Here is a 26,186-nt window from a genome sequence, read left to right as displayed (position 1 = left end):
TGGTAGGTCCAGCACTTTGATCCAGACTGAAATATTGTAATATAATTATAGACATATTGTTCAGTAGTTATTTTGGTAATGGCTGCATAGTGGCACAGAGGTTAGCCACTAACACAGAAGTCTTGGGTTTCAGCTGTAACAATACAGTGTACAGAAGACTACTATTATAAACTCTGAGCACATAAAGAGATTGGATAGTCCTGAAAACATTGTTAAATAGGAGCTTTTCCAAGTAAAAGTTAGGGGTCCTTAAAATGATCCAGATTCTTAACTGTTTGTAGATGTTTTCCTGCAATTCCAGGTTTAAAGCAGTAAAATGAGTGGTATTTAGAGTTAACAAACTAAGATGTCAAACATGGTAAACTTGCTAAACATGACTATTTTACTGTGAGCTGTTAGCATACCCCTTTTAAGCAAGTAAAGGCAGTTCCCTTGGGTCCTAGAAGACCTATGTAAATTGTTTAAAACACAAGTTTACAAGAACACATAAAAAAAAAAAACTTCCAAGTTACATGTGTTGTCACACACTATCCACAAAGAAAACACCTAGGGAAAATCAAGGAATAATGTTTTATAAAGACCCAAGAAGTGTCCTTTGGCAAGACACTGAACCCCTAGTTGCTCCTGGTGGGTCAGGTGAACACCTTGCATGGCAGCCACCTCCATCTGTGTGTGTGTGTGTTAGAGTGAGTGTGAATGGGTGAATAAGAAGCAACACAGCCTCACAAAGATGTTGATATGGCAGTAGACACTTTGTATAGTGTACATTGAACACCTGAATACAACTTTAGTCGTACTAGTGAGTTAAGAGGGTGACTTCGGTCATCATCATAGTGTTTTATTCTTCCAAGGCACAGCAGATGTGTTGGCAGGGCTAGAAGCTATCAGAGTACATTCAAGGTGTGAATGAACACATCAAGTACACACACAGAAATACACCCTGTCACTGTCGTGGGTCAGTGACTGCTACATGCTCAGTAGGCCCAAATAAAAATGAAATTGCAGTTTAAAGTCTGTGCTGCAATGCAAGGTTTGTCCCCAACCATCATGAGGACAGCTCATTAATACTGTTTAGGGAAGAAGTACACACAGGCACATATGGACAAACAGTCCTTTTAACTGAAAAGTTTGGCCAGCCATTTTAAAAAATATGGAACCTAATAAAAGCTGAGTTCTATTTAGGGACTGAAAAATTCCATTCACTCAGTTATCTGCTTGTAATGTTCAGGTACCAGTCAGCAAACAAAAACAATCCGTTTAAACAGTCTTTTAAACCTTTAACCTGAACAACGTGACTGGAATTGATGTCTAATATCAAAAGAAGGCTGTTTTTGTTTAAAACCACCAGGGTTTTCAGAAAATGTGTGTTAGAATGATGCTTCAGGGGATTAGTAGAGAAAGTCAGAATGTTGTATGGCTGTCTCAAATCACTGGTTTGAAACCTTTTGAAAAATAAAAAAAATCTCCAGCCAAACAGCAGCGTAGTTACTTTAAAATTTGCAAAACTGAGAAAAAACATTCACAATTTCTTTGCCATAAAATGAAAGATAAGTCTGTTGTTTGTAGTAACGTGGCTTTAAGGTAAATGTCTGAAACGTACAGTAACAAAACAAATACTTTGGCATTGAGCACTATGAAAGTTAACGTTAAATAAAATGAAAACAAAAAACTCAAACCTTGACTTGTACCTTATTGCATACTGCCAATGTCAAGTGAAAACCTCCATTAAGTATTAACACTCCTGCAATCAAAAAAGTATGATTCAAATTATACAATCACTTGAAACTGTATTATTTCTGAAGAGTCATAACACTTTTAATCCAGAAGATCTTTTAGTTTTTCAAGTATAAACATCACCAGGCAGCAGTGATTATGTATCATGTTTGAATATGTAGATCTTCCCTTAAGAACAATGTTATTACCAAAAATAAACATGAAGAGAGCTGAGCTCATCGGCTCACACATGACTCCACACTTTAGTGTCAAACCCAGTGAATAAAGCTCAGAGCTGAGTGTCTGTAAAACAAGTCATTACTGTATATACAATAGACAATAAGAAACTCACTGAATAAACAATGAAAAGTAAGTATCCTTTAGGAGATAAGCTCTTAATGATGTACTTTACCTTTAGAAAATAGAAAAAAATTTCCATGCAAAAAATATATATACCTGGGATTTGGATAAACTCTTTTAACACAACATAATAAAAATATATATTAAAAACAGTCTCAGATTAGCTTGCGTGATTCCAGATTAAGGGAACTGGATGGCAAAGCTGAACTCACAATAAATAAAACCTGCTTGGTACCAAATCTAAGGGTCCTGGTTCACACACCTGAACTACAATGGAGTATCAAAATCACCTGTAGAAGTGCACATTAACCCATGATAAGTGTGCATATCGCTCCTTGAATTTTGTGCTATCAATGCCAAGTCTAAGGTAGTGAGCAGACTTGTTTATTGGTACCAGGGGGTCTTGCGCACCCAGCGAAGGGTGCATCCTGCATCTGTGCGGATCTTGATTGAGGCTGCTTCTGCTTCTCTGACAGTCTCCTTTACTGACTGCATCAGATTCTGGGCATTATGGACCAACATCTCTGTGGCCTGTTAAGAGACGCATTTGGAAGTCAAGATGTTTATTAATAACAAGGGAGGTGGGAGAAAATAAAGACAATATATCATTGGTAGTGTTGATATTTAAAGTAACAGAATGCATAAGCAGACCATTTACCACATTAATGAAAACAAATGCTCTCATTACTATCAGAGGTCCTGTATTCAAAATCTTATTTGAGTAGAGATACTGGAATCAAAACTAAAATGAAAATATTTCTTGTAACCAATAAAGTGTTATTATTTATTACATTTTAAGATTGTTAATATCAAGCATCAATGCATAGCCATTAATTTAGTGTTTAATTTACTGGCCAATATAGAGCTAGTTTAACCACTTTATATACCGTGAGATACTTGTTACAAGCAAATGGGTTAACCCGACTAGTGGGGCCTCCTTTAGTCCTGGTTATTGAAATGAAACCATCTGTGAAGGTTTAAGAAAAAAATGTCTCATGGACCTGGACATGTGCCCTTTTTGTAAGGGGTCCAAAGCCAAAAAGGTTGTGAACTACTAATGCATTGCGTTGTATAGCTTATATGGTCTATTGTTATGGGAAATCATAATCTGAAAAGTAAAAAGTAACTACATGTGTTAAGTTATTAAAATGGATAGAAATGCACTATATATTTCCCTCTAAAATGTAGTACAGTAGAAGTATAATGCTTAATGGAACCATTTCAAATAAAATACCTCAAAAGTGTACTTAAGTATAGTACTTGTTAATGTACTGATCCAATATGCCAAGTTAGTATCTCCACACATTCCGATCATATTACAGTAACTGGATATTGTATGAGCCTTAACATCAGCTTTGGGTGTTTACCTGCTCTGACTCCTCTTCACTAATGTTTGTTCGTCCCAGCATTGTAGCTTTGACGGTAGAGAGGATCTTCAGCTGAGTACTGATGGTCGGGATTCGTTCACACACCTTCGGAAGAAGAAAATGTAATATCACTTTTTGTACAAGGTTGAAACTTTGTGTTAGTGACAGCGTGAATGTGTCTGTGTTTACCTGTAGCAGATTAGTTCTGATGCGTCTGTCGGTGCACTGCTTGGCCACTTCCTTTGCCAGTCTTGTTACCTCATCTGAAGCTTTGGCGATGTCCTTAGCACACTGAATCAGCGCTCGCTTGTTCCCGCTTCCACCGCGCACCAACCGAGACATTTCTGCCATCAGCAGAGCCATACGCTTGGCTGCTGCAATGATGTCGTTACCCTATGAAGACGGGGAGGTGGAGGGGAGAAGAGCTGTAAGCAGGATACTAGAGAGAGGATTTGGATGAGACATGAGAAACATGTTATAAGGGTCATGTTTCTACTCATAGTCAGAATGTAAAATACTGAAAAAAGTCTTATTAAGCACTAAACACTAAGCAAAAATGGCAGAAAGCTGCATGCGGTTTTAGTGCAAGTTAGCACATTTTCAACCCTCATGTAGAGATTTCTTTCTTTCTTAACCGTATTTTCAGGGGCAGCGATATTGAAGTCCTCTCCTCGCATCACAGTCAAACTGAGGTTAGTATCCATGAGGTGATGTTTACAGTGACCAATGATCAGTACACACCCTGACACTGAGAAGCAGAAGCAGGTGATCATAGCGGGCCAGCAGGCAGTCTAACATCAAAGCTACATCACCCAAAAGTCTTTGGGAAACTGTCATCCTTGGCTTCACAGGTTGTCCAAACAATGAGTGACTGACAATAGTGATAGCAGTGAGAAGGAGTACCTGGCTCCTCCTTTAAACCACTTTACCTAATCATACAGGTATAAGCGAGGGACTTGTGAAGTCAGTACCAGTCTATCCATGTGGTGCAACAAACAAACTTGCCATTCCCAAAACAGCTTTACCATGGCATCAGCATACCCATGTGTCAACCGTGTCTGAGTGAGATGCAACAACAGTAAAAGAGCAGCCACAGCTGGTTGGAGGTTTCCATGATAATAGCAGATGCAGAGCTGATTGTTTGCACAGCCACAGTGACTGTTGCTAGAAGTCCGATGGGTGTTTCTTTGTCCTGCAGGGCTTTTCTTGTGTGGTACAAGCTTGTGCTTGCATGCATGAATGTGTGGGTGAATGTGGGGTCAAACAGTGCTTTATGATCCTTCCAAATACTTGGATCCATTTACAAATAACAGCTGACCCAAGTCTGGTTGTGTGTGCACTCATGTGCATGTTTGTGCGCAGACCTTGCTGGACCACTTGCGCGCCTCCTGGTGGAGAGACTGGGCAGCTGCCAGAATGGGTTGATTGACAGGCTGGTTGGAGGGCATCAGCAGGAGTTCTGGCTCATAGTCATCCTCACCATCAGTAAACTCATCTTCATCTTCTACCTCCCTCTCCTCTACTGTCTCCTCATCCTCTGGCTGGGCGGGGCAGGGGGGATTGTTGGTGGTGGTGGGAGGAGTAGCATAGATTGGAATGGGAAGGAAAGGAAGGGAGGCAAAGGGGGATTGGGAGAAAGAGGAGGAGGAAAAAAAAGGAGAATTGTGGAGAAGAAGGGAAAGCCAGGGATTGGTAGGGGGAAGGAAGCATGGGAAAAGGAGGCATTTAGTACAGTATGAGCGGCACTGAATGGAAGAACAGAAGACAGGAGATTTACAGGAGGGTGCGCGAATACAAGCACTGTGAAGGGGCAGGGAGGAGGGACAAGGAAGGTGAAACTGCACGCACAGGCAAAGATGGATTTGTTGGCAAAAAAAAAAAAAAAAAGAGGAGCTGGTCTGGGCAGGCAGCAGGCGGATAACGTGCCTTACTCTGAGGCTGTGACTGAGCTGACAGTTTGTAAAACACTTGCACAATCATACAGGGTCTGCGACACCAACCACTGGCTGGCATCGCTCTAGTGTATTTAGGAGTCTAGCAGTGTGCCAGTGAGCCATTAAGAATTATTTTGTGTCTGGTTTCCAAAGCCACCTCTGATGTATAGAACAGCAGTGTTTAAGAGCTAGAAAGGGAAAATGGTTATGATCTTCCTTAAGAGAGTGCGGTCATTATCTGTAGATAATTGATGGTTACATACACAGAAAATTTGTTCCCATATATACATTTATACATATATACCTCCACACAAAAACACATACAAAACAGAGACATCAAATGAGACAAAGAGCAGAGAATAAAACGTTGGTTGGATTGTCACTCCAAAGAGGATTCTTTTTTTCTTCTATTTACTTTCCTGCATGTAAGCATGCATGTGTATTAACTTATTTACATGCTTACATGCAAACACCTCGAACAGATGACAGTTTCCAGTTTGAGCCCCTGATTTCTACACTTAAAGAAAACCTTGATTTTTAGTATATTACCGGAGGACAATAAGTCATGCCTACTAATATGACATGGATATTACTAACCATCTAGCCTTTGTTTAAACTTTAATCTTCTGATTTAAAAATTATATAAATCTGATGATGTGTATATTCAGGTGTTATTTTTCTGTGTTATTCATGTTAAACTGACCTTGCTAGACCACTTGCGTGCCTCATCGTGCAGCTGCCTGGCTGCCACCATCATGGGCTCACTGAGCACCTCTCCAGCTTTTTGCTCTGGGAACTCCTCATCCTTTTCCTCTGGAGGAGGGGGCCGAGGCGGGGGCACCTCACCCTCTGGCAAGGGGGGCTTGGGGGGTGCCTGTTCATCAGCAACCTGAAAAATGCACACACAGAGACAGTTGTGTTGTGTTTTCATGATTATGTTCCTCTGTGAAGGATGTGAACATTTCTTACTTTGGCATCACGTGGTGTTTGAATTAAAAAAGGCACTGTGGCTAACAGGGTTGCTGGGTGAATGGCCTAAAGACAAAACTTAGCCTGTGTCTATTTTCACAGCTTTTGTTTCACATTTATACAAATGAATAATGTTACAGATTAATTTTGAGAGAGGTTATAATAAAAACTAACAAAAATAAAAATGCCACACTCTGGACCTTGTGATGGAGCATGTGATATCATTTTGGTATTCATAGAACTCTCTTGGCAGTAAAGCTTTTTTTTTACTAAATTGCCTCTTTCACATCTGATTTAGATATAATGCTGTAATTCTGAGGCTGATCGGTGCAAACATTGACTGCATGTGTCATTGGCTGTAACATAATAAAACTATTCTCATCAGCAGAACTGTTCTAAGTATTAAATAGTTTGTATTTATCCACCTTTTACATTTGGTCAGTCTTAACTCTTTATGCACTTGAATTATACCAGACAGCCGCCTTCTCTAAGTCAGTTTCTTACACTGAGCAGCTTGACTGGATAACTTAACAGTTTAAGGTCACTGCTACCAAAGAGGATCTGTATTAATTTATATGTATCTTGTAGTGGGTCAGTCATAGGTTTACTGGTTGTCATAGGGAAGGTGGGTTGTTAAATTTGCTCACATGGAGCTGGTCCAGGTCAGGAGGTGGAGGAGGGAAGTCTGGCTCCTGAGGTTGGAAGGCCTCCCTAACTTTTCCAACTGCAGCCAGGATCCTCAGACAGGAGTCCAGATATGCTTTCTGCAGGGCTGTGGAAGACACAGTGAAGTATAAAGACAGAGAATAATATGATGAATAGACCTGTGTCATATCTTGAACAAGTATTTGCATAATGTACTCATGTACCTTTATCTTGTATGTTCCCGGCCACAGCCTTCGCATCCATCACCATGGGTGAGATGGTGTGTGAGAGGACGTCTGACGCATGTTTCACTGTGTCTCTGAACCGTGGATCTTCAGAGTTCTCCACTTCTCTCTTTGCTACCAACAAGACCCGATTAGCTCGTCTTGCTATGCTTGTTGCCCCGGCAACAAGCATCTGGGGCTGAACATTTGCCATGGCAACTCGGCACTTGTCAATGTCTTTCTTTATAGCCTCCTCAGATGCATCTAGCAGAGATTTGGTGTCGATGGCCTCGTCCACAAGACCTGGAGCCACAGAGTGACACATATAGATGAAATCAATCCTATGTCATGTTAATGTAGTTTGTCGCGGTCTGCTGTGGCACTGCAAACGCTTCAAATGTTGAGGAAAACAATCCTCACCAGTGAGTCTCTCCACATTGTCAATCCACTGGTTCTTCATGGTGTCAAAATGCTCATACGCTGCTTTGTTTCCAGGATTCTTCAACAAGATCCGAGCAGCAGAAGTCACCTGTACATTAACAAACATGTCTCACTAAGACTGTAGGTTTCATTAATGTATGCAATTGTGAAAGCAATTGTGAAAATCATGGAGAGTAAGAAAAGTGGAATCACCTGCGGTGTGAGCTCCCTGGCATGTTTCACAGCAGCATGTATCCCCTCTACGGTGCTTTTATTGGCTGTTCCCACAGCAGCAGCCTTCTCTGCGGTCGCTGCTAGTCGGCCTGCATGAGCCTCAAAGTTCCCTGCTCGCTCTTCAAAAACCTATTAAACAATAATATTTAGTCACACTAAACCATACTCATCAGCTGTTGTGGATTCTTATTCTTTACACACATTTCATAAGAGCTGAATCATTAGAAATGTAGCATAGATGATTAACTTAATATCCACATTTGTCAGCACTGCAAATTTTTGTATGTTACTGACCTCCTCCCTGTTGGGAGCATCAGGAGGAGCAGTTGCAGCCACAGCCAGCAGCTTAATAGGAGTGGTGGTGTCACTAAACACGTCAGATACTTCCTGGGTCATAACCTCCTGCATGTTCTTTCTCAGGTCCTGGTAGAAGCAGAGTGAGTTGTATTAGTCCACTAGATGGAGCTCTGCACAAACACTTTCAACAACAGTGGACATGCATGCATCATGGATAGAGACTCAAGACTCCATGTTTTTATGGCTGCACTCATTCAATTACATGGAAGCATATAGATGTGCATTCATTTATTTACATCCTTCTCAATATTTAGTTTGACTTTGAACAATGTTTGACTGCACAGTGTATGAAGTTTCAACCTGAGCCTTTGTTCATAAACTGATGTGTGCATTTGTGAAACTGCTCAGCTACCTTGAGGCTGTCTTGCAGTTGTGCGGCCGTAGCTCGTGCATGAGGAGTCTCGGCCTCCCCCCTGCCGGCCATGTCTGCCAAAGATGTCATTAGAGCCTCCGTTCGGTCGCAGCGTCCAATCATATCCTGTCGATATGGACCTAACATGCCTCCTGCTAGCCTCCTTCCTTCCCCAACCATTCCCCTGATTGCTGCTTGACCTGGGGAGAGACACCGGCAGAAGTCATTCTCATATCATATCAGTATAGTCAGTGTCCAGTATGGTTTTTAATTATATCCCAAATATAACTTTTACACTACCTGTTCAGGCCGAGAGTGTCTCTAAATTGCAGCACGATGTTTTTGTATTTTAATTTCATATAGCTTGTAAAATAGAGAATAGGATGTTGTATTTTGAGGCTCATAAACATTTCCTGGAAGTACCTATGTGACTAATCTAGTGTCTGATGTTCTAAGAAAGCATATAGTGGCAAGTACCTGTGTTCCACTGTAGCCATTCATACTCTGCTCCCACAGAATAGCATGGAAGACAAGCAAACAAGCAAATGATGTAACAGGAAAATGGCAACAGGCATCCGTTTTAAACATTTCATTTAAAACAATACAATACCTCATGAATGACTCGGTTAAGTCATGCATTCAGTGCATGATGTGTCGCAATCATTTATGACTTGCCCCATTGCTTTTAAGGAAACAGTATTAGTCACCAACACAGTTATTTAAATAGAATAATCTTAAATGTTTCCTTTCTGAGACACAAAGACCTCATATTTTTCAACATCCTGTACGTGCCATCTAACCAAAAAGATTCCCTAGGTACTGGAATGACCAATTTCACACACTCATTACCCACGTGTGCCGACAAAAGTTGTCACACTGTTTATCACATCATCTTTCCCTAGAATCCAACCCAGCTCACCTACTCCTCTGTCATCAACTCCAGGGTTGTTCACCCAGCGGAGGGCCTGCTCCATTTTGCCCTCCAAAGTAACTGCAGGCTTGGCTGGTCTCATGTTGGCCACGGCCCGGTTGGTTTTGGACTGCAGGGTCAGCAGTGCCACTCCAATTTGCTTTGCCAGTGCACGAGCCTCTGGGCTGTCACCTTTACCCCTGAGAGGAATGATTTATGGTAAAAAAACAAAAGCAGAGGTCTAGAAATGTTTAAAGGGATTATTAGCTTGTCAAATGTAGCTTCACCACTGCCACTTAGACACTGTTCCTATAGAAAAACACCCCCGTGACAGGCTGATGCCACTTTTCTATGCTTTTTTTTTTTTGCCAACATTGTGTTGCATAACCAATAATATAGATAAAATGTTTAAATTTTTGGTTCAAAATGGGAGCATGTGACTACAAGGTTCATATTCTCTTAAGGGACAATACAATTCAAGGAAATATGAGTTAATGATCACCTGAGAAGAATGATTGAAGGAAAAAACAAAAAGCAAAGGCCTAGAAATGTTTAAAACTGATAATTAGCTCATCAAATTAACAATATTTCACCGACCCCTTGTTAATCGCCGTCCTTATAGGAACACACTAGTGTCAAAAGCTGATTTTGCTTTTCTATCGTCTTTGACAGTGGTGTGCAGACATTCAGCTCTTAATTGGCTAGCATGTTATGACAGTATGATTTTGTAAATTCTTAACGAGATGAACTGGGTATCTGAACTTTACTTTTAAAATGAAATTCATTGTGGCATCAACCTTGAACTGGGTGGTGTTTTGTTTTAGGATCTAATAAGTTTTGACCCTCCTCCTAAATACCATGGACCCATCTGTACCACAACATATTCAAACTGTTAAAAACCTTATTGTAGGACTGAAGCCCAGGGTGGCAGACAACAACATAATTTCCAGTCACGTAAAATATACCAGCTATTGGCATGAGTTTGTATTTTGAACCTATAAGAAGAAGGTCTAAGAATTACTTAAAATATTCATGCAACATCACTGGGCACACATATGTCTCATTGAGGTAAGACGTACTGTCTGCGTAGTTCCACAAGTCTGGCAGTGAGCCCTGCGATCTCACTGATGGAGCGCAGGATGTCATCCCTCTCCTTGGGATCTTCACAGAGATCAGCGATGCATTTGGCCTCAGCTAGTAGTGCTCTGATGTTCTCCTCCCCCTCAGGACCGCCGTTAGGATCAGCCAGCCAGGCCTAAAGAATGCACATACCGTATATGGCATAGGTCTCATGAAATGAAATAAGCTACATAAATATGCACAAAACACCATCAGAACGCATCAAGAATGGAAAAAACTTAATTCAGTCTTTTTAGCATTTAGCTGTTCCTCTTCTCAACATTGTTAATTCTCTGGCAAGAAGGTTAACAGGGATTACAGTGGTGTTGTTTTATCTGACCTGTGCAGCATCCAGCCTCCTGGCAATGGCCTGCTTGGCATTGATTAGAGCCTCCAGTCTGCGGGCAGCACCATCCACTTTGCCAAATAACAAGTCCAAGCCCTGTGAACACTGGCCTGCACGCTGGACACACCCTGGGGTCGGGCCTTGGCCTCTGTCATGAAAAAAAAACACACACATGACTATTTCATGACAACGATACATTACATACAGTAAAGTCAACAATATGGAAATTAGTTTAACCCATATTCTTTCGATAAACACATTACCGGGCTCGAAGATCTGCAATCTGGTCTGTCATTTGTCCTAGAGCTTTAGTGGTTGCAAGTATATCTTTCCTCTCCTTCCCAGCACACAGCTCTCCAACCTTACCAGCTTCATCCAATATGACACGCAGGGCAACCTCACCGGGGTCTCCTGGAGACAACAACCCATCAAAGGATGAGATATAGAAATATAAAGGCCTCTTCAGCATTTTAGTTGAGGGCAAAGGACTAAAAGACAGTTACCCGGCTGTCCATGAGGGTCTTTAAGCCAGCTTTTAGCTTGTGCCATTTTTGACTCAATCAAAGCCAGACACCTCTTCAAAGCCTCCATATCCTGAGTAAACAAGAAAACAGAACCGTGTCAACTTTAAAGGTTTTTAAAAACAAATTCATTGCCATTTTAAATGTAGTCTTCTAAAGCTCAAATCCTAGAAAAAGTGCGCTTGCACAGTTGAATACTATATGCAGCTGCAGCCTCCAGCCTCCAGCCTGTGCACCTGTTTAAAGCACTTGTGGTGTGTACATCAGTGTATATAAATAAACTACTGGGCCCATGTTCATGGTACAGAGGAAACATGTCACCCACTGTAACAGAGTGGCTCATGATGTGTTTCTGATAAGTAGGAGGCATTGATGTATTGGTTTTGTCTAGTTCACAAGGGTAAGATGAAGGATGTAATCTAAAGCAATACCAACTTTTCATTAAAAATAATGATATCAGAATTGCATTTATTTAGCTATTCATGGTGCTGATTTAATGATTTAAAACATTTATTGCTTGCCTGCTAACTCTGCTTTGCAGCCAAATGTATCCTTCACTTTGTGGGGTCTTTTTGAGTTTTTAAAGGGAACATAACTCATGCTGGGAAATTCAACCACCCCACATCTAAAAAAACAACAACAACAACAAAAAAAAACACTCTTTCATTACTTTACAGCAGGTGTAAGTAAAAAATAAAAGCCTTTTTGCAATTCTGAGCAGGATGAACTGCTTAAGTGGGGCCATTCAATACAGTCCATCTATTATGGATGTGACTGGACACCAATCAGCCTCTTTCTACAATTCATGACCCGCGAGGAGGACATTGACCGTGTGCCAGCCTTTATCTCAGTGCACTCACAAAGTATGTAGTATAAGCAGTATGTCCACATCAAACACATACAAACACAAACAGACAGATAATTGTCTGAGGCAGCTGTTTGCAGAAAGACATGCAGGGTTACAGCTTAGACTACTGACACAGATCTTATCTTCTTTACAGTTAATTTTCCCATAGCACAGTCTCTAGAAGATGTGCCCCAAACTTTCTTAGAACATTTCTATGAGAGTGTAACAGTAACCATGAAGAAAAATATTATGTTTGAAGATGGAAATTCAGATGAAGTTATTGTTAACACAAATTGTTTAGTTTAAAAACATAAATAAATGCCAGTTGTTTCAAGTCAACTACAAACAGATGTGCACACAGTTTAACATTAAAGTGAGGATGTATATATCCTGTACGTCATCACATAGTGTAAGCTAACAGTCAGTGAACTTTAGCACATCAAAACACTTGCTGTTAAATACCAGCATGACAGATACATATAATGAAAGCATGAGGACATATTTCCTTCTCTCTCTCTCTCTCTCTCTCGCTCTCTTTCTCTCTCATGCACACTTGCATGCTGGAAACTGCAGAGGGGGAGAGAAACAGGCTTACCTTCTACAGGGAGGAAAAGAATGGAGGAGGAAGGTAAAGAAAGAAAAGAAAAATCAGGAGTTATACTATCGAGCAAAAAGAAAAGTGGAGACAAAGTAAAAAGTGAAATCTTTTGGAGGTGCTTGCTGCAGCACAGAGGGACATGTGGTCAAGGGTGGCTGTTTGTGTGTTTGTGTGTGTGTAGAAACAGGCACTCAAAAGCAAAAGTAATGATCTAATTAAGTTATGTGTTTATATAAAGTAGAAAAGAGTTCACATGTGCAACACAGGCCATACCTTATTGGCCCAGGCATCTTCATCCCATGTGGTGAGCTGTAAGACTCTTATTATCTCGTTGATTTCAGCACTCATCTTGTCAAAGATAAACCTTCTGTTTCTCTCTGCCTCCTCAATGCCGCCGCCTCGACTACTCTTGGTTGTGACAAAAATCTTTATAGCTGAGAACAGGATTACAAGAACAGGATATTTTGTTACAAACTAATTTATACTGTTACTGATACTGTTAGTGGCACACACACCACACCAGTTTTAACCGCAGTTGTCATAATTTTCAATAAAAAGTGCCATGTTGTGACTTGTTATTGGCTTTAAAGCTACACTAGCTGATATTCTTGGCCACTTGAGGGCATCAGAAACCATAAATTACAACCTTGGCATGACAAACTACACATTCAGCAGACATGAAGCAACATTTGTGACTCTGTCTATCTGATGAATGTAAGTCAAATTCCCACTCTACAACTCCTGAAGGAAATACCTATGTCTTCAGCTGCTAAATGCATCTGCTACTGCAGATCTTTGCAAATGACACTGATTGGAGCAGTGAGAATGAACAAATACAGTAGATATGAGCTTGAGTGAAGGCTTAAACAATCTGTTTATCTGTAAGTTTATCACTAGTACTATGCGATTTAGTGTTAAGGTTACAAAATGATTTGTGATCTTGTGAAACCAAACCATTGGTATAAACTTTCTCGATATTAAATTCACTCTGAATATGCAAGTTTATATGTACATACTGCCAAAGCTTCAACAGTGAATACCGTATGTGAGACTCTATTAGAGCAGCTAGTGGGCGATGATTGTGTGTGTGTAGTCAGTCTGACATCCCCAGCAACTAATGACTGTAATTATCAGCGTTACTATAACAACTATTGGATGCTTGGTGGCCTGCACCCGCCCACACACTGTACACACACAGTGGCACATACACACCTGATATGAGAACAGGCAGCAGCTCTTTGACAGTGTTCATGGAGCCAACGAGCATCTGCCTGTGTTCTTGGTGTGTCAGCTCCTGCTGCCTCTCCTCTATCATCTTTGACATTTTGGTCATCCCTGAGGAGAGAGAGAAAAAATGGGGAAAACTGATTGTGGGTGAAAATTAGAGGTTACCAACATCGAACAAACCAGGATGTAGCGTGATGGTGACCAAGTGACTTTGGAGGCTGAGGGAATCTTCCAGTGTATTTACCAGCTTTGCAGTTGTGAAACATCCAAACATCATTACTTCATAAACAGCTAATTTCATCCAATGACAGCATCACTCAAGTGTGAGAAAACCTTGGCATCAGTTTTCGCACAACTCATTGTCCCACAGTGTATTGACAACACGATTGACCTTTTAGCTGCGATAATAAATGGTATGTTTGTAGGCTTGGTCTACAGTTGGTAAGAAGTCTTAGTCTTCAATCAGAGTGTCTAAGAGCAGTCTGTGTGTTGGATTGTTAATATATTTTCCATTTCTCAAGATAAAGCAGAAGTTTTATCTGTAGTCTGTGAGTCAGAATGAGTCAGAATGATGTTACTAAGGAAGTATAGGATTGTTTGGATTTTACGTAATTTATGCACTTGCTACTGAGGTTAACAAAATGTAAAAAAATTTGTCCAGATAAGTCCAGAACCTATATATATTAAATTTGCTCCAAAATGTAACTACATAGTGGAATTGTGTTGATTAGTGAGGTTATTTATTGGAAATTTCTGAGCTGCTTCATGTGACAGGTGCAAAAATCGTATTCATTACTATTGATGATTTGTTTATGGGGAGATCCCTGTAACATTCTGGCTTTGATACAGGACCTTTTTGTTGCACACCATCTCTAATTTTTCAAAAATGTAATGAGCATAAATGCTCAAAACAATGTTATGTGAATGTTCACATTTTGGATAGGGGTTCCTCTAACAGGATGCTAACTTTCATTGAAATCACATAAAACCACCTCCTCAAAATGACATTCAAAGGTAGCAGTCCCCACTGTTTGTTTTTTAAAAGGCTCCTGCTAACCTGGTCCTAAGTTCTTGGTGTAAGTGATGAGGTCCTCCATCGTCTCCACCACTTCAGCAACAGTGAGATACTCTAGGATTCCTTTACATACTCTGATTATCTTCCGCACCTAGGAAGCAACAAAGACATAATCACAAGCAGATGAGATCTTATTTACAAGCCCGAGAAAAGTGATAAAGAAGCAACAAAATTTAGTGTGTGCTTGAGCTTTTTTTTAGACTGTGTTAAAATTACCCTGTTGCTTGTGTTGTGTATTTGTGTGTTTGTTTGTGTGTGCAGTCTTGTGATGTATGTCTTGTGACTGTGAGAAGTCCCTCTTTCAAAACCAAGTCTAGCAAACAGACACGGTGAGCATTATCACGTGCCTAGTGTGATCCCACTTATGTAGCTGCTATCAAACATCCAGCAAACACACATACACACACACACACACAAAATATACACACTATGCAAGCTGGTACATACCATATACTCATACAAATACCTACCACACACACATGCACACACTTTCTAATTTATGAGGGAAGTCATTTGATCTCAGTGATTAGATCTGGCTGCATTTGAGACTCCATTACAGACTTGCTTGAAGCTGAGTTCTTCCTTCCTCTGTGCAACTATATAAAGCTTCATTTCCCTGAAAGATACCAATCCTCTGAAGTAAGACTAATTCTTTACGAGGCAAATACAAACACACCTCAGCCTCATCAAATGTAAGGAGTAGGTCAGACGTTCCAGACAGTATCCCTCTGGATCCATCGATCAGGTAATCTCGCGCAGGAACAGAGTATGGATCTGCCTTTAGCATCTGAGCTGCCTGAACAAGCTTTGCACACGAGTTCTCCACCCTGGAAAAAACACAATTGGCTTAAGGTGAGCAGTCAGGATTAAGACCAGCGTATAGATTTACCAACAACAAAAATTCATCACCTTGTAAAACATTTAAATAAGATCTGACATGCATAGAAAATCAAAACATTGTCGTTAAAGAATGCTCTTCTGGTAGGAACAGGCGGTCACGCTTGCCTTTGTTGCAGAGCAAGGACCATACATACATGTATGTTATGCTAAATATTCTTTTATTTAACTTAAACAGAATTTGTACATTTTAGACTACTAATTTATATATTTTAGGGTGATAAATGTTCTTTTATAACTTAAATTTAGTCAGAGTTTAGTGTTTAGTTTAAGAAGAAGCAATGGATTTTATGGGCAGTTGAATAAATCCAAGTCCCTCTTTCCGACCCTCATTGGTCAGGGTATCGATGGCTGCTAGTTGATCTATATTTAGGTAGGTTCACATTCCCACATGCCCCCCTCCTAAGCCCCGTGAGTGAGATTTATAGTGTAGTGCACTGTCTATGTGTGAGGGGATCTGAGAAAGCATTTTGTAGATCTACTTCAAGTCTGGACCCTTTTTCTAGAATAAAAAAAAACTGAGAAATCAGAGCGTTAACAATATATTACTGTTAATACACAGTAAAAGCATTAATGTACACACACATACAGGCAAGCAAACAGAGACTGAAGCCTAAGCCTGAGGACTGCTGAGTAGCTCTCAGCTGGCACCTAGAGTTCATGTCAGTTCTCTGGATGCAAGCTGGAAAACAAGAAACAGCCTCTCAGCAGTCTGGATGCTGGAGCAGGACAGTCAACTGCATTGGGCCTCAGAAGTGGCTCTTTGTTGCAGCTGGGAACACAGCCACATTTCCTACCATTAAATCGCCCGGAATCTTCTTTTTTAACAAATTCTCTGTCTGCTGAGATAAAGTGGATCATTTCCATAGTTTTGTCTGTGAATGACTGTGGGTGAGCTGAACAGTGGGAATTATACAAAAAAATGTTCTAACTGATGCACAGCAATTCAGAAACAGAAACTTACTTAATAAACGCAGGAGGCATGTCTCTCTTCATCACCTGGTCCTCTGTGGTTTGGACTGTTTCCTTTCCCACCTGCAACACACATATGGATTATTGATGGTATTATCGCACCTCTAACTTAAATTAAAGGAAATAGGATTCAGGGGAACACTATTAATAGTCTGAAGGCTGAACGAGCGTGAATCAGTTCATACCTATTTCAATCATGCATGTCACACGTGGTTCAACAGCTTGTGTTCTGCTTGACAAGGCCGACATGTCATTCAACATGAGGGCAGGTCAGGGCGAAAGATGTTTTTTGACCTATATCACGTCTCTTGCTGAGTATTTTAAATGTGAAAGTAAATGTTGCATTGTGTTCTGTTTGTTGCAAAGAAACATAATCTTTGACTTTGTTATGGTGATGACTAGCTAAAAATGAATAAACCTTTTCTTACCCAAATGCTGTAAAGGAAATCAGTTTTAAACAAAAAGAAGCCAGGTTTATGATGCAACTTTTTTATTAAATGTGTTTTTTTTATAAACAATTATCTCATTCAGGACATCTCATATTGTCACAAAAAGCTAGGCAACCCATTTTACACACACTGCTGCTCCACAACATCGAATCAATACATATTGCTGTTCATTCAAAACCAATTTTTTTTTCTGTCTTTGTTTCATCTGATCAGGGAATCAGATTAATAAATAGGCATAATGTCAAAAACAAAGATGAAATGTTTTAAAAGAGACAGGAGAGCAGGAAAAATGGAAAGATGAGATTTCCTGAAAGCTTGAAACACAAACACACAACGGTGCATTACTGTCTCACGTACACACCTAAACATAGACAGACATGTATCAGGGTGACTCTGCTCACTTTATCTGCAGATGTTCATATATGGATGCAGCTGGCTGAAAAAAAAAACCCACATGGCTCTGAAACACTGAAAACTACTCACAATACACATCCTATGAAACATAATCATGCACCCACAGAAACACAGACACACACATTTGAGATGCAATTACAGTGAGAGGATGACATCAGTCTCTTGCTGCTGCATCGATGGAAATCGGTTAATAGACTTCCTGGCTCCAGAGACTCAGGAGGCAGCCATCACACAGAGCATTCAAACAACACAGTTTCACCTACACACTGAGATCCCACCACTCTGCTCTCACCTGTGAGTTCTCTCCAGATTTTAGAGACTACTGTGCACTTCTCCTATTTTGGTGATGCAGCACAGCTTGTAACATAACAAAAAACCCAGTTTGACTGTATGTTAATCTACTCTTTCATTCTAGTGTCACATTAATAATTAATTTTGGCTGGTTTATTATGTATCCTAGAAACAAGAAATCTAGTTTCATCTGGGTTTTCATTATTAACTGATGCAATACAAAATAACTGATGGATCAATTAAATCTCATTTTTTAAACTGTTAGTGGATGTTCAAAAAGACTGCAAAAATATCTTAGGGAATATAATTTAAATAACCCAGGGTCTTTTTAAGAAATGCAGGAAGATCCCTAATTGTAAAGTGTGAGAAATGCAGCCCTACAGGTAGGGTGCAACCTTTGTTTTGTTGAACTTATGTAATCACATCAAAAAGCTATGTAAGCGCTGGAGTTTCCTGTAAGCAGCAATGCTGTCCATTGATTATTCAATTCATAATTAATGAGAAGTTAAGTGGTTTCTTGGCAACATTGACAACGTGATGTGTGTGTTCAAACAGCATGAAAGGTGTGACTGCTGTCAGTCAAAGCTGACACAGCCATCAGCTCTAATGTGATCCCAGCGATCATGCTCTCTTTTCATCATCTTTGTTGTAAATTTGATGGGCCAGGTCGTAAAATAACAAAATAATCCAATAATATCAGATTTTTTTTCAAAAATTTATTATTTTAATCTGAATGTCATACTGAATTTTGCATCCTGTTATTGGCTCCAACTCCAACTGTCACTAAATAATTGGCATTGAACCAATTGGCTTAAGAAGTCACCTAATAAGTAAATGGAGTCCACCTATGTGTATTTTAATCTCACTTATTCTGTTAAACCCACAGAGGTTTGTTACAAGATTAGTGAACAAATATCATAATGAAGTCCAAGGAACACGCCAGACAGGTCAGGGATAAAGTTGTGGATTAGTTTAAGGCAAAATTAGGTTATAAAAAAAAAATATCACAAGCTTTGAACATCTTATAAAGCAATGTATAATCTATCATCCGAAAATGGAAAGAGTGCGGCACAACTGCAAACCTACAAAGACATGGCCATCCACCAAACTGACAGGCCGAAGAAGGAGAAAATTAATCAGAGAAGCCACCAAGAGGCCCATGATAACTCTGGAGGAGATGCAGAGATCCACAGCTCAGGTGGGAGAATCTGTCCACAGGACAGCTATTAGTCATGCACTGCACATTAACTGTACACATTTATGGAAGAGTGCCAAGAAGAAATCTCTTGTTGAAAGAAAGCTGTAAGAAGTTTGCAACAAGCCATGTTGGGGCCACAGCAAACGTGGAAAAAGGTGCTCTGGCCAGATGAGACTAGAACTGAACTTTTTGGGGTAAATTCAAAACGCTATGTGTGGCAGAAACCTAATAGTGCACATCTCCCTGAACACACCATCCCCACCTTGAAACATGATGGTGGCAGCATCATGTTTTGGGAATGCTTTTCTTCAGCAAGGACAGGGAAGTTGGTCAGAGTTGATGGGAAGATGGATGAAGCCAAATACAAGGCAGTCTTAGAAGAAAACCTGTTAGCCTGCAAAAAACTTGAGACTGGGGCGGAGGTTCACCTTCTAACAGGACAACAACCCTAAACATACAGGCAGAGCTACAATGGAATGGTTTTGATCAAAGCATATTCAGGTGTTAGAATGCTCCAGTCAAAGTCCAGACATAATCCAATGGAGAATCCAGGATAAGACTTGAAAATTGCTGTTCACAGATGCTCTCCATCCAATCTGACTGAGCTAGAGCTATTTTGCAAAGAAGAATGGGCAAATATTTCACTCACTAGATTTGCAAAGCTGGTAGCGTCATACCCCTAAAAACTTGTTAGTTCTACAAAATATTGACAGGGGGGCTGAATACAAATGCACGCTGCACTTTTCAAATATTTATTTGTAAAAAATTTTGAAAAACATTTATCGTTTTTCTTCCACTTCACATTTATGCATCACTTTGTGTTGGTCTATAACATAAAATCCCAATAAAATACATTTACATTTGTGGTTGTAATGTGATAAAATGTGAAAAATTTCAAGGGGTGTGAATATTTTTGCAAGGCACTGTATTGTGTGTCAGAGCTTTGTCACTAAAAATAGCTGCTGGTGATGGGAGAACATGTAAAAACATGAAGGATTTTGTCCATAAATCCAACACAATAAGCTGCATGATGCTAAAATGCTCCGTGGAGCTCAGATAAAAATGTCAAAGTTGTGTGAGGATTCTTTGTAGGTTCCTTACTGAAATTGACCCTTATCCATTGATTTATGGTTCTTTATTCACACAAAATTATAGGTTTGTGAAACTTTAAAGACACAGACATACACTTGATACAGTAAAGTACCTATCTGACTGTAAACTTAACTGATTAGCAAGAATTAATCGTTTAACATTCGGATTGACTTAACTTTTCATCACTTTAAAACACAGTTAATAATTTGATGTAATTATGAAATATAATAGAAGCCAGCAGTGGATTTGAAGCAGACTGAGAAGCAGTGGGGGTGATGTGTGAACACACTGCCTGTAACAAAGACTCATCCTGTGACTGCCAACGAATAAGAAGACATGAGATAGGAGGCTGAGGACAGTTGGTGTGTTTGTGTGTGTGTGTTTGTTTTTGTGTGTGTGTGTGTGTGTGTGTGTGTGTGTGTGTGTGTGTGTGTGTGTGTGTGTGTGTGTGTGTGTGTGTGTGTGTGTGTGCGTGTGTGAGAAGGGGGCGGAGGTGGGAGGGTGGACTACAGGTTTTGGCAGAGTCTGGTCTGAAGATGCCAGAGACACTTTCCCTTCCTCACAGGGTGCCGGCATCCGACTGAATGCAGCTATTCCTCTTCCTCTCTCTATCCCCCCTCCTTTTTCCTCATTGTGCATCATGCTGTTCGACAGTTTTAGTCTATAGTTTCGCTCCTCCTGCCCCTCCTTTGCGTCTCTCCCTCTCTGTTTCTGCTAAGCTCTGTCAGAGTGTGGTTATTTCACTCAACAGTAAATCTATTTATTCCTTCCTCCCCCTCCCCCAGACATGCTTAGACTCTGTGTTGACTCCTGCAGGAGCAGAAACTTCTCCAGCACCACTGAGGCAGCTCTGTCATCTGCACAACTTCAGCAAGTCCCCACTTTCCACCAAATACACCAACAGCATCTTTTAGATCTTTAGTTGAATCAGCGTCAACCCCCGCACAACCTCTGACAGAAACACTGGCACCATCACATTATGTGTGTGTGTTTGTCTGTATATCTGTCTGTCTGTCTGTCTGTCTCTCTCAGTGACCTAGATTTTAATTACCCCCCACAGCTAGCCCACTCTGGACAGGGTTAACAGCAGCACTGTATCGTTATGCAGTGGGACTTTGGTGGTGCTGGTGCTCTGTTGCTGTATGCTGCGTTAAATAAGTCAGCTTTCTAAAATAAAGCATGTGTGCTCAGACGTGTGCGTCTTTGAGTGTCAAGTGTCCTGTACACCCAAGTAAGTTTATTTATCCACCAACCAACTGCTGCTGATCTCACAAGCCGTGTTATCAAGCACCTTTTATGACATTTCGGCACCTTCTTGTCCACCACTTCTTAACTCTCACTCCTGCATCAACAAATCACACAACCATCCGGCGTCTCCAATTAAAATTTAAGAGTGCAGTGAGCCTCAAATCTCATTTGCCTGAATTGACACCATGACGAAAGACATTAAATAAGAGCAAAGGCGACATACGGGCACTTTAAACTTTTTATTGCATCAAACAGTTTCTCTCTTTCGTTACTTTTTATTCCTCTCCCTGATACTGTATCTCCATCCTCTGTCCTGCACATTCCAATGTCAGCATGTCCTAAGCTCCTACTTCTCCTGATCTCTCCTACATCTGATTTCTATCGTCTGGGGCCCAGTGTCATGCCTGAGGGTGCTATTAGCCTCCTTCTGTACACTGTCTTGATGGATCAGCTGAATGGATCAACAAGGACAAGTTGAAAAATAGAGGGATTGAGAGGAGGCAGAGTAGCCAGATAGTATCACATAAAAGGGGATTTGTCATTTTGGTTCAGCTGAAACTGAATTGGCCTTTTATCTTTAATGAGATATTTATCAAAAAGATCTTGCATGGAGGCCGCTTTAGGTGAGAACTATTCAAAACTTTGACATGTCATGAATAAGTACAAAAATCTGCCTGATTACTTCAAAGAACCAATTCACGCTTTAAACACTAAAACATAGTTTTTCCTCCTATGAAGTTTGGACTTTCCACTTACATACTTTTCACATGACACCTCAAACCTCTGCATATCTCACCAGAACTATTTTATTGAATGGATCAATAAGAAAATAATGTGAAAAAAGTTTTTTGTTTATAATGTTACCTCTTCTCCTACATAATACATATGAAAAAGTGGCTAGAATATGTCAAAATCAATCTTTTAGCCGTTTATATTTGCAGCATAATCACAAATTAGATTTAAACAGAGCAACAAAGAGTGTGGAAAGGAGGTCAAGAGGTGAGTGCAAGCAGATTCGAAAGGGGGGAGAAACGTATCAAGCATGTTGTGTGATAAAAGAGTATCAGTGAGAATGAAAGGAAATGTGTTCAAGACGCTGGTAAGACCAGCTATGTTGTTCGGCTTAGAGACAGTGGCACCGAAGAAAAGACAAGAGGCAGAGCCGGAGGTAGCAGAGCTTAAGATGTTCTCTTAAGGGACAGCTCATGTTAGAGGTTTTGGAGATAAAGTCAGAGAGGCGGAGATATTGTTAATATATCGGTAGAAGGATGCTGAGGTTGGAGCTGCCAGGCAGGAGGTCTAGAGGAAGACCAAAGAGGAGATTTACAGATGTAATGAGAGAGAACATGAAGTTAGTGGATGTGAGAGAAGACGATGCAGAGGACAGGGTTAGATGAAGGAAGGTGATTCACTGTGGCGACCCCTGAAAGTGAACAGCCGAAAGGAAAAGAAGAAGATCACAAATTAGATTCAAATAATCATTTTCTTTGGGTCTTTCAATTAGTTTTTCCTTTGCAGAGATGACAGTGAAAACATTCTCCCTGCATCAAATCTTCATGTTAAAGTTAAATATTTATCCATTTGAGTTTCTGCAAAAAAGATGGGGTCAAAGAGCAGTTGGCAATAACAATATGCACAAAAGCAAAAGCAATGACCAAGACTGAACCAGGAGGTTTGAAAATATTTGACCAAACATGAACAGCTCCTCCCAGACGCTGCCATAAGTCCTGCACACACAATTTGTCAAAATTAGCTTCTGGTCTTCTATTCTCCTGATCAGACGCAATAATCTAAAAGTTTCCTTCTGTCTTCTGCCGATTTCTCCTGAATGAGTGATGTCCAGTCACCCCTAACAATGACCCTGGATCAGCATTAATGATGTTGCCCATATTGATTTTTCCAGTCAGTGCATTTAGAGGAGCGTCTTACTGAAGCTTAAATCTTTCTACAAAAAAAAATAAATTTTTACTCAGCATGAGGAGTTGAGATAAGAGAGTGGAGGGCTCAAAGAAGTGGGGAGAAGAGAAGAGAGAACAGAGTGTGTGGACAAACCAGAACAGGTGAGAATCTGATAAATGACTTAAGTCTGTATGTGTTCTCTGTGGGGGTAATTATTATAAATGGGTTCCTACATTTTATTGTTGTATAATCTGCAAAGTCTGTAATAATTTAAGTGAGATTAATGAACATAGAGCTCAGAAACGTACAGGAGACCTAAGGCTTATTTGACTGTGTTTGTGTGTATGTGCGTGTGTGTGTGTGTGTGTGTGTGTGTGTGTTTGTGTGCGTGTGTGTGTGTGTGTTTGAGAGAGAGAGAGAGATAGGAAGAAGCACTCATTCTGTTAATTCAATCAACACTGGTTTCTTCCGCCCCACAAACTTCATTGAGCCCAGCGACCCTCTGATTGTTAATCGGGGCAAAGTTTGTCATGTTCTGTTGCGATGTGTGTGCGCACAGACGCGCACAGAGATTTCTGCAGAAGACATGAGGGTCAGCTGTGTTCATGGCCGTTTATATGATTTTAAAGGCGAGCAAGGATTAAACTGGAGTTGCCATAAATTCATCTGGAAGCCACATAAAAAACTGCTTTATGAACCGTGCAGTGTGATGTTCTGCTATTTTAAATATTTATGCTGCTGATTAAATAAAAGCACCCGTTTATCTCCAGTAACGTTGGTGTTTGGGAAGTACGAACAATAATGTCACTGGATGCAGGCACTTTGCCAATGAGGTTGAATGACTTGACGTCCAGATTCAAACTCAGCACTCACCCGTACAAGGTTGCTGACAGCCGCCTGCACAGCGGCCACCGGCACCGTCAGATCCGGGATAGCTTTGCCGTCCACCTCTCCCTCTTCGTGCATGATGACCAGGTGGGAGATCTGCTGGGCCACCGGCTCCAGGATACTCTCGATGGTCTTGGTGTGAAACACCGGCATCGTGAACGACTTTTACCGCAGCCCTGACGGAAGAAAGGCGGCTGGTCGCTCCAGCACTGAAGATCCTCACTCTCTCCTCTCCTCTCCTCTCCTTCCCTCTCCTCTCCTCACCGACAGCAGGACAAATCCCGAGGTGTCAGTTCAGCTGCTGAGAAGAGCCCCACATGCGCTTCTCCTCGTGATGTGCACCGTCTCCTCTGGTGAGCACCTCGGTAAAAGCCTGGACTCAGACGGTCGGTGTCCTCCGGTGGGAGCGACCCAAATCGTGACAGAAGGAATCACCGCCCTCCGCCCAATCACAGCGAAGGGATAGGCCCAGAGTTGCCAAGCGGGTTGGTGGTGGTGCGCACTGGCGTACACACACACATAACACACGCAAACCCTGCAAGTGAGAGCTCTTCCCAAATTACGTCATGCATGCCAGTGGCCCCAAAAAGGAAAGTGTTGGGAAACTCAATGGGAAGAGATTGTGATTCCAAGATACTAGAGAAGAGGGGTTTGCAGAGGATGGGTATAAGGTGCTGCGTGCACTACAGGAAAATGCTCTACACATAATTGTGTTTGGAGGCTGCATCGGGCAGAATGATAAAGGTCAACTTCACATCTATGAAACAGTAGAGGACATTTGGGATGAGATCAGGTACTGCATCAGTGCCCACAATGTAAAAAAAACTGGTGGTGGTGTATTTTTATAAAGCTTCAAACTTGCATTTGACATTTGATCTATGATCATTAAAAGGTGGGTCAGGAGTTCATGTGTCAAGGCCTCAAAGTCCACGTCTAAATAAAGACCATGGATTCAGCTTGCTGCAGCTGAAAGGAGTCTCAAACATCCTCCGTGGCACCCACACACTAATTCCCCAATATGTTTACTTTGACAGTGAAGATCCGCAGTGTCCCATTGGTTCATCGCCCACCTTGCATTTGATATTGGGTGTGTGTTGTGATAATTAATGCATAAAGATGAAAAATTCAAACGTGTCTGTTCTATAAGTCACTGAAATATTGGCACTGGTCTGGGATGTCTTGTATTTGTTTGCTGTTATGTCCCTGCTCCTCGAAATCTGAATTTTTGTTAGGGAAACCAGAGACCCCAGCAAAAAAAAAAAAAAAAAAGGTAATTATACCCCTTGACACCCAGTACTGACCAAAAAGCCTGCAGCTGAGGGACCCCCCTGTGTGTGTGTGTGTGTGTGTGTGTGTCTTGAATGTAGAAAAGTGGCTGCTCTCCAAACCAGAGACACTCCAGTCCACCCAGTCAGAATACCCCCTGTGACTGCCTTCTCTTCTTCGTTAGAAATTGTCCTTAAAGAGGAGTAAGACTCATACTCATAGCATCTCAAAGCCATACATGGATTGAGGCAGAGTAAGAGAAGCAGTAAAGTAAACTTGTGCATGTGAGTAATTGAGTGGGAAGAGGACAGATTCTGATTGGCTCCAGTAGCACTGCTGTGAACTATCTGTATA

The 26,186-nt window shown here is 40.9% G+C and overlaps 1 protein-coding gene across 4 annotated transcripts; it reads right to left on the bottom strand.

The window, feature by feature from the left end:
* Positions 1–822: 822 nt before the first annotated feature.
* LOC137136419 (vinculin-like) lies at positions 823–25,040 on the bottom strand. Of its 4 annotated transcripts, XM_067521757.1 has the most exons (23): positions 24,552–25,039; positions 17,080–17,150; positions 15,895–16,045; positions 15,201–15,309; positions 14,129–14,251; positions 13,190–13,350; positions 11,454–11,544; positions 11,214–11,361; positions 10,945–11,098; positions 10,565–10,740; positions 9,495–9,685; positions 9,053–9,079; positions 8,576–8,775; positions 8,161–8,289; positions 7,846–7,995; positions 7,633–7,741; positions 7,213–7,515; positions 6,991–7,115; positions 6,078–6,263; positions 4,805–4,981; positions 3,630–3,833; positions 3,441–3,545; positions 823–2,604 (listed from the first exon to the last, which is right to left on the bottom strand). In XM_067521757.1, exons 1-23 carry the CDS (start codon positions 24,717–24,719, stop codon positions 2,458–2,460), a joined length of 3,405 nt encoding a protein of 1,134 aa, XP_067377858.1. In that variant the 5' UTR covers positions 24,720–25,039; the 3' UTR covers positions 823–2,457. The 4 variants fall into 4 exon arrangements, with proteins under 4 accessions (XP_067377858.1, XP_067377876.1, XP_067377867.1 ...); XM_067521775.1 differs by lacking the exon at positions 4,805–4,981 and having other exon boundaries at positions 24,552–25,040; XM_067521766.1 differs by lacking the exon at positions 9,053–9,079 and having other exon boundaries at positions 24,552–25,035.
* Between the last annotated feature and the right edge of the window lie 1,146 nt (positions 25,041–26,186).

The sequence above is a fragment of the Channa argus genome, chromosome 1 (assembly GCF_033026475.1).
Source record: "Channa argus isolate prfri chromosome 1, Channa argus male v1.0, whole genome shotgun sequence".
Lineage (NCBI taxonomy): Eukaryota > Metazoa > Chordata > Actinopteri > Anabantiformes > Channidae > Channa > Channa argus.
This window is presented reverse-complemented; position numbering and strand designations above follow the sequence as displayed.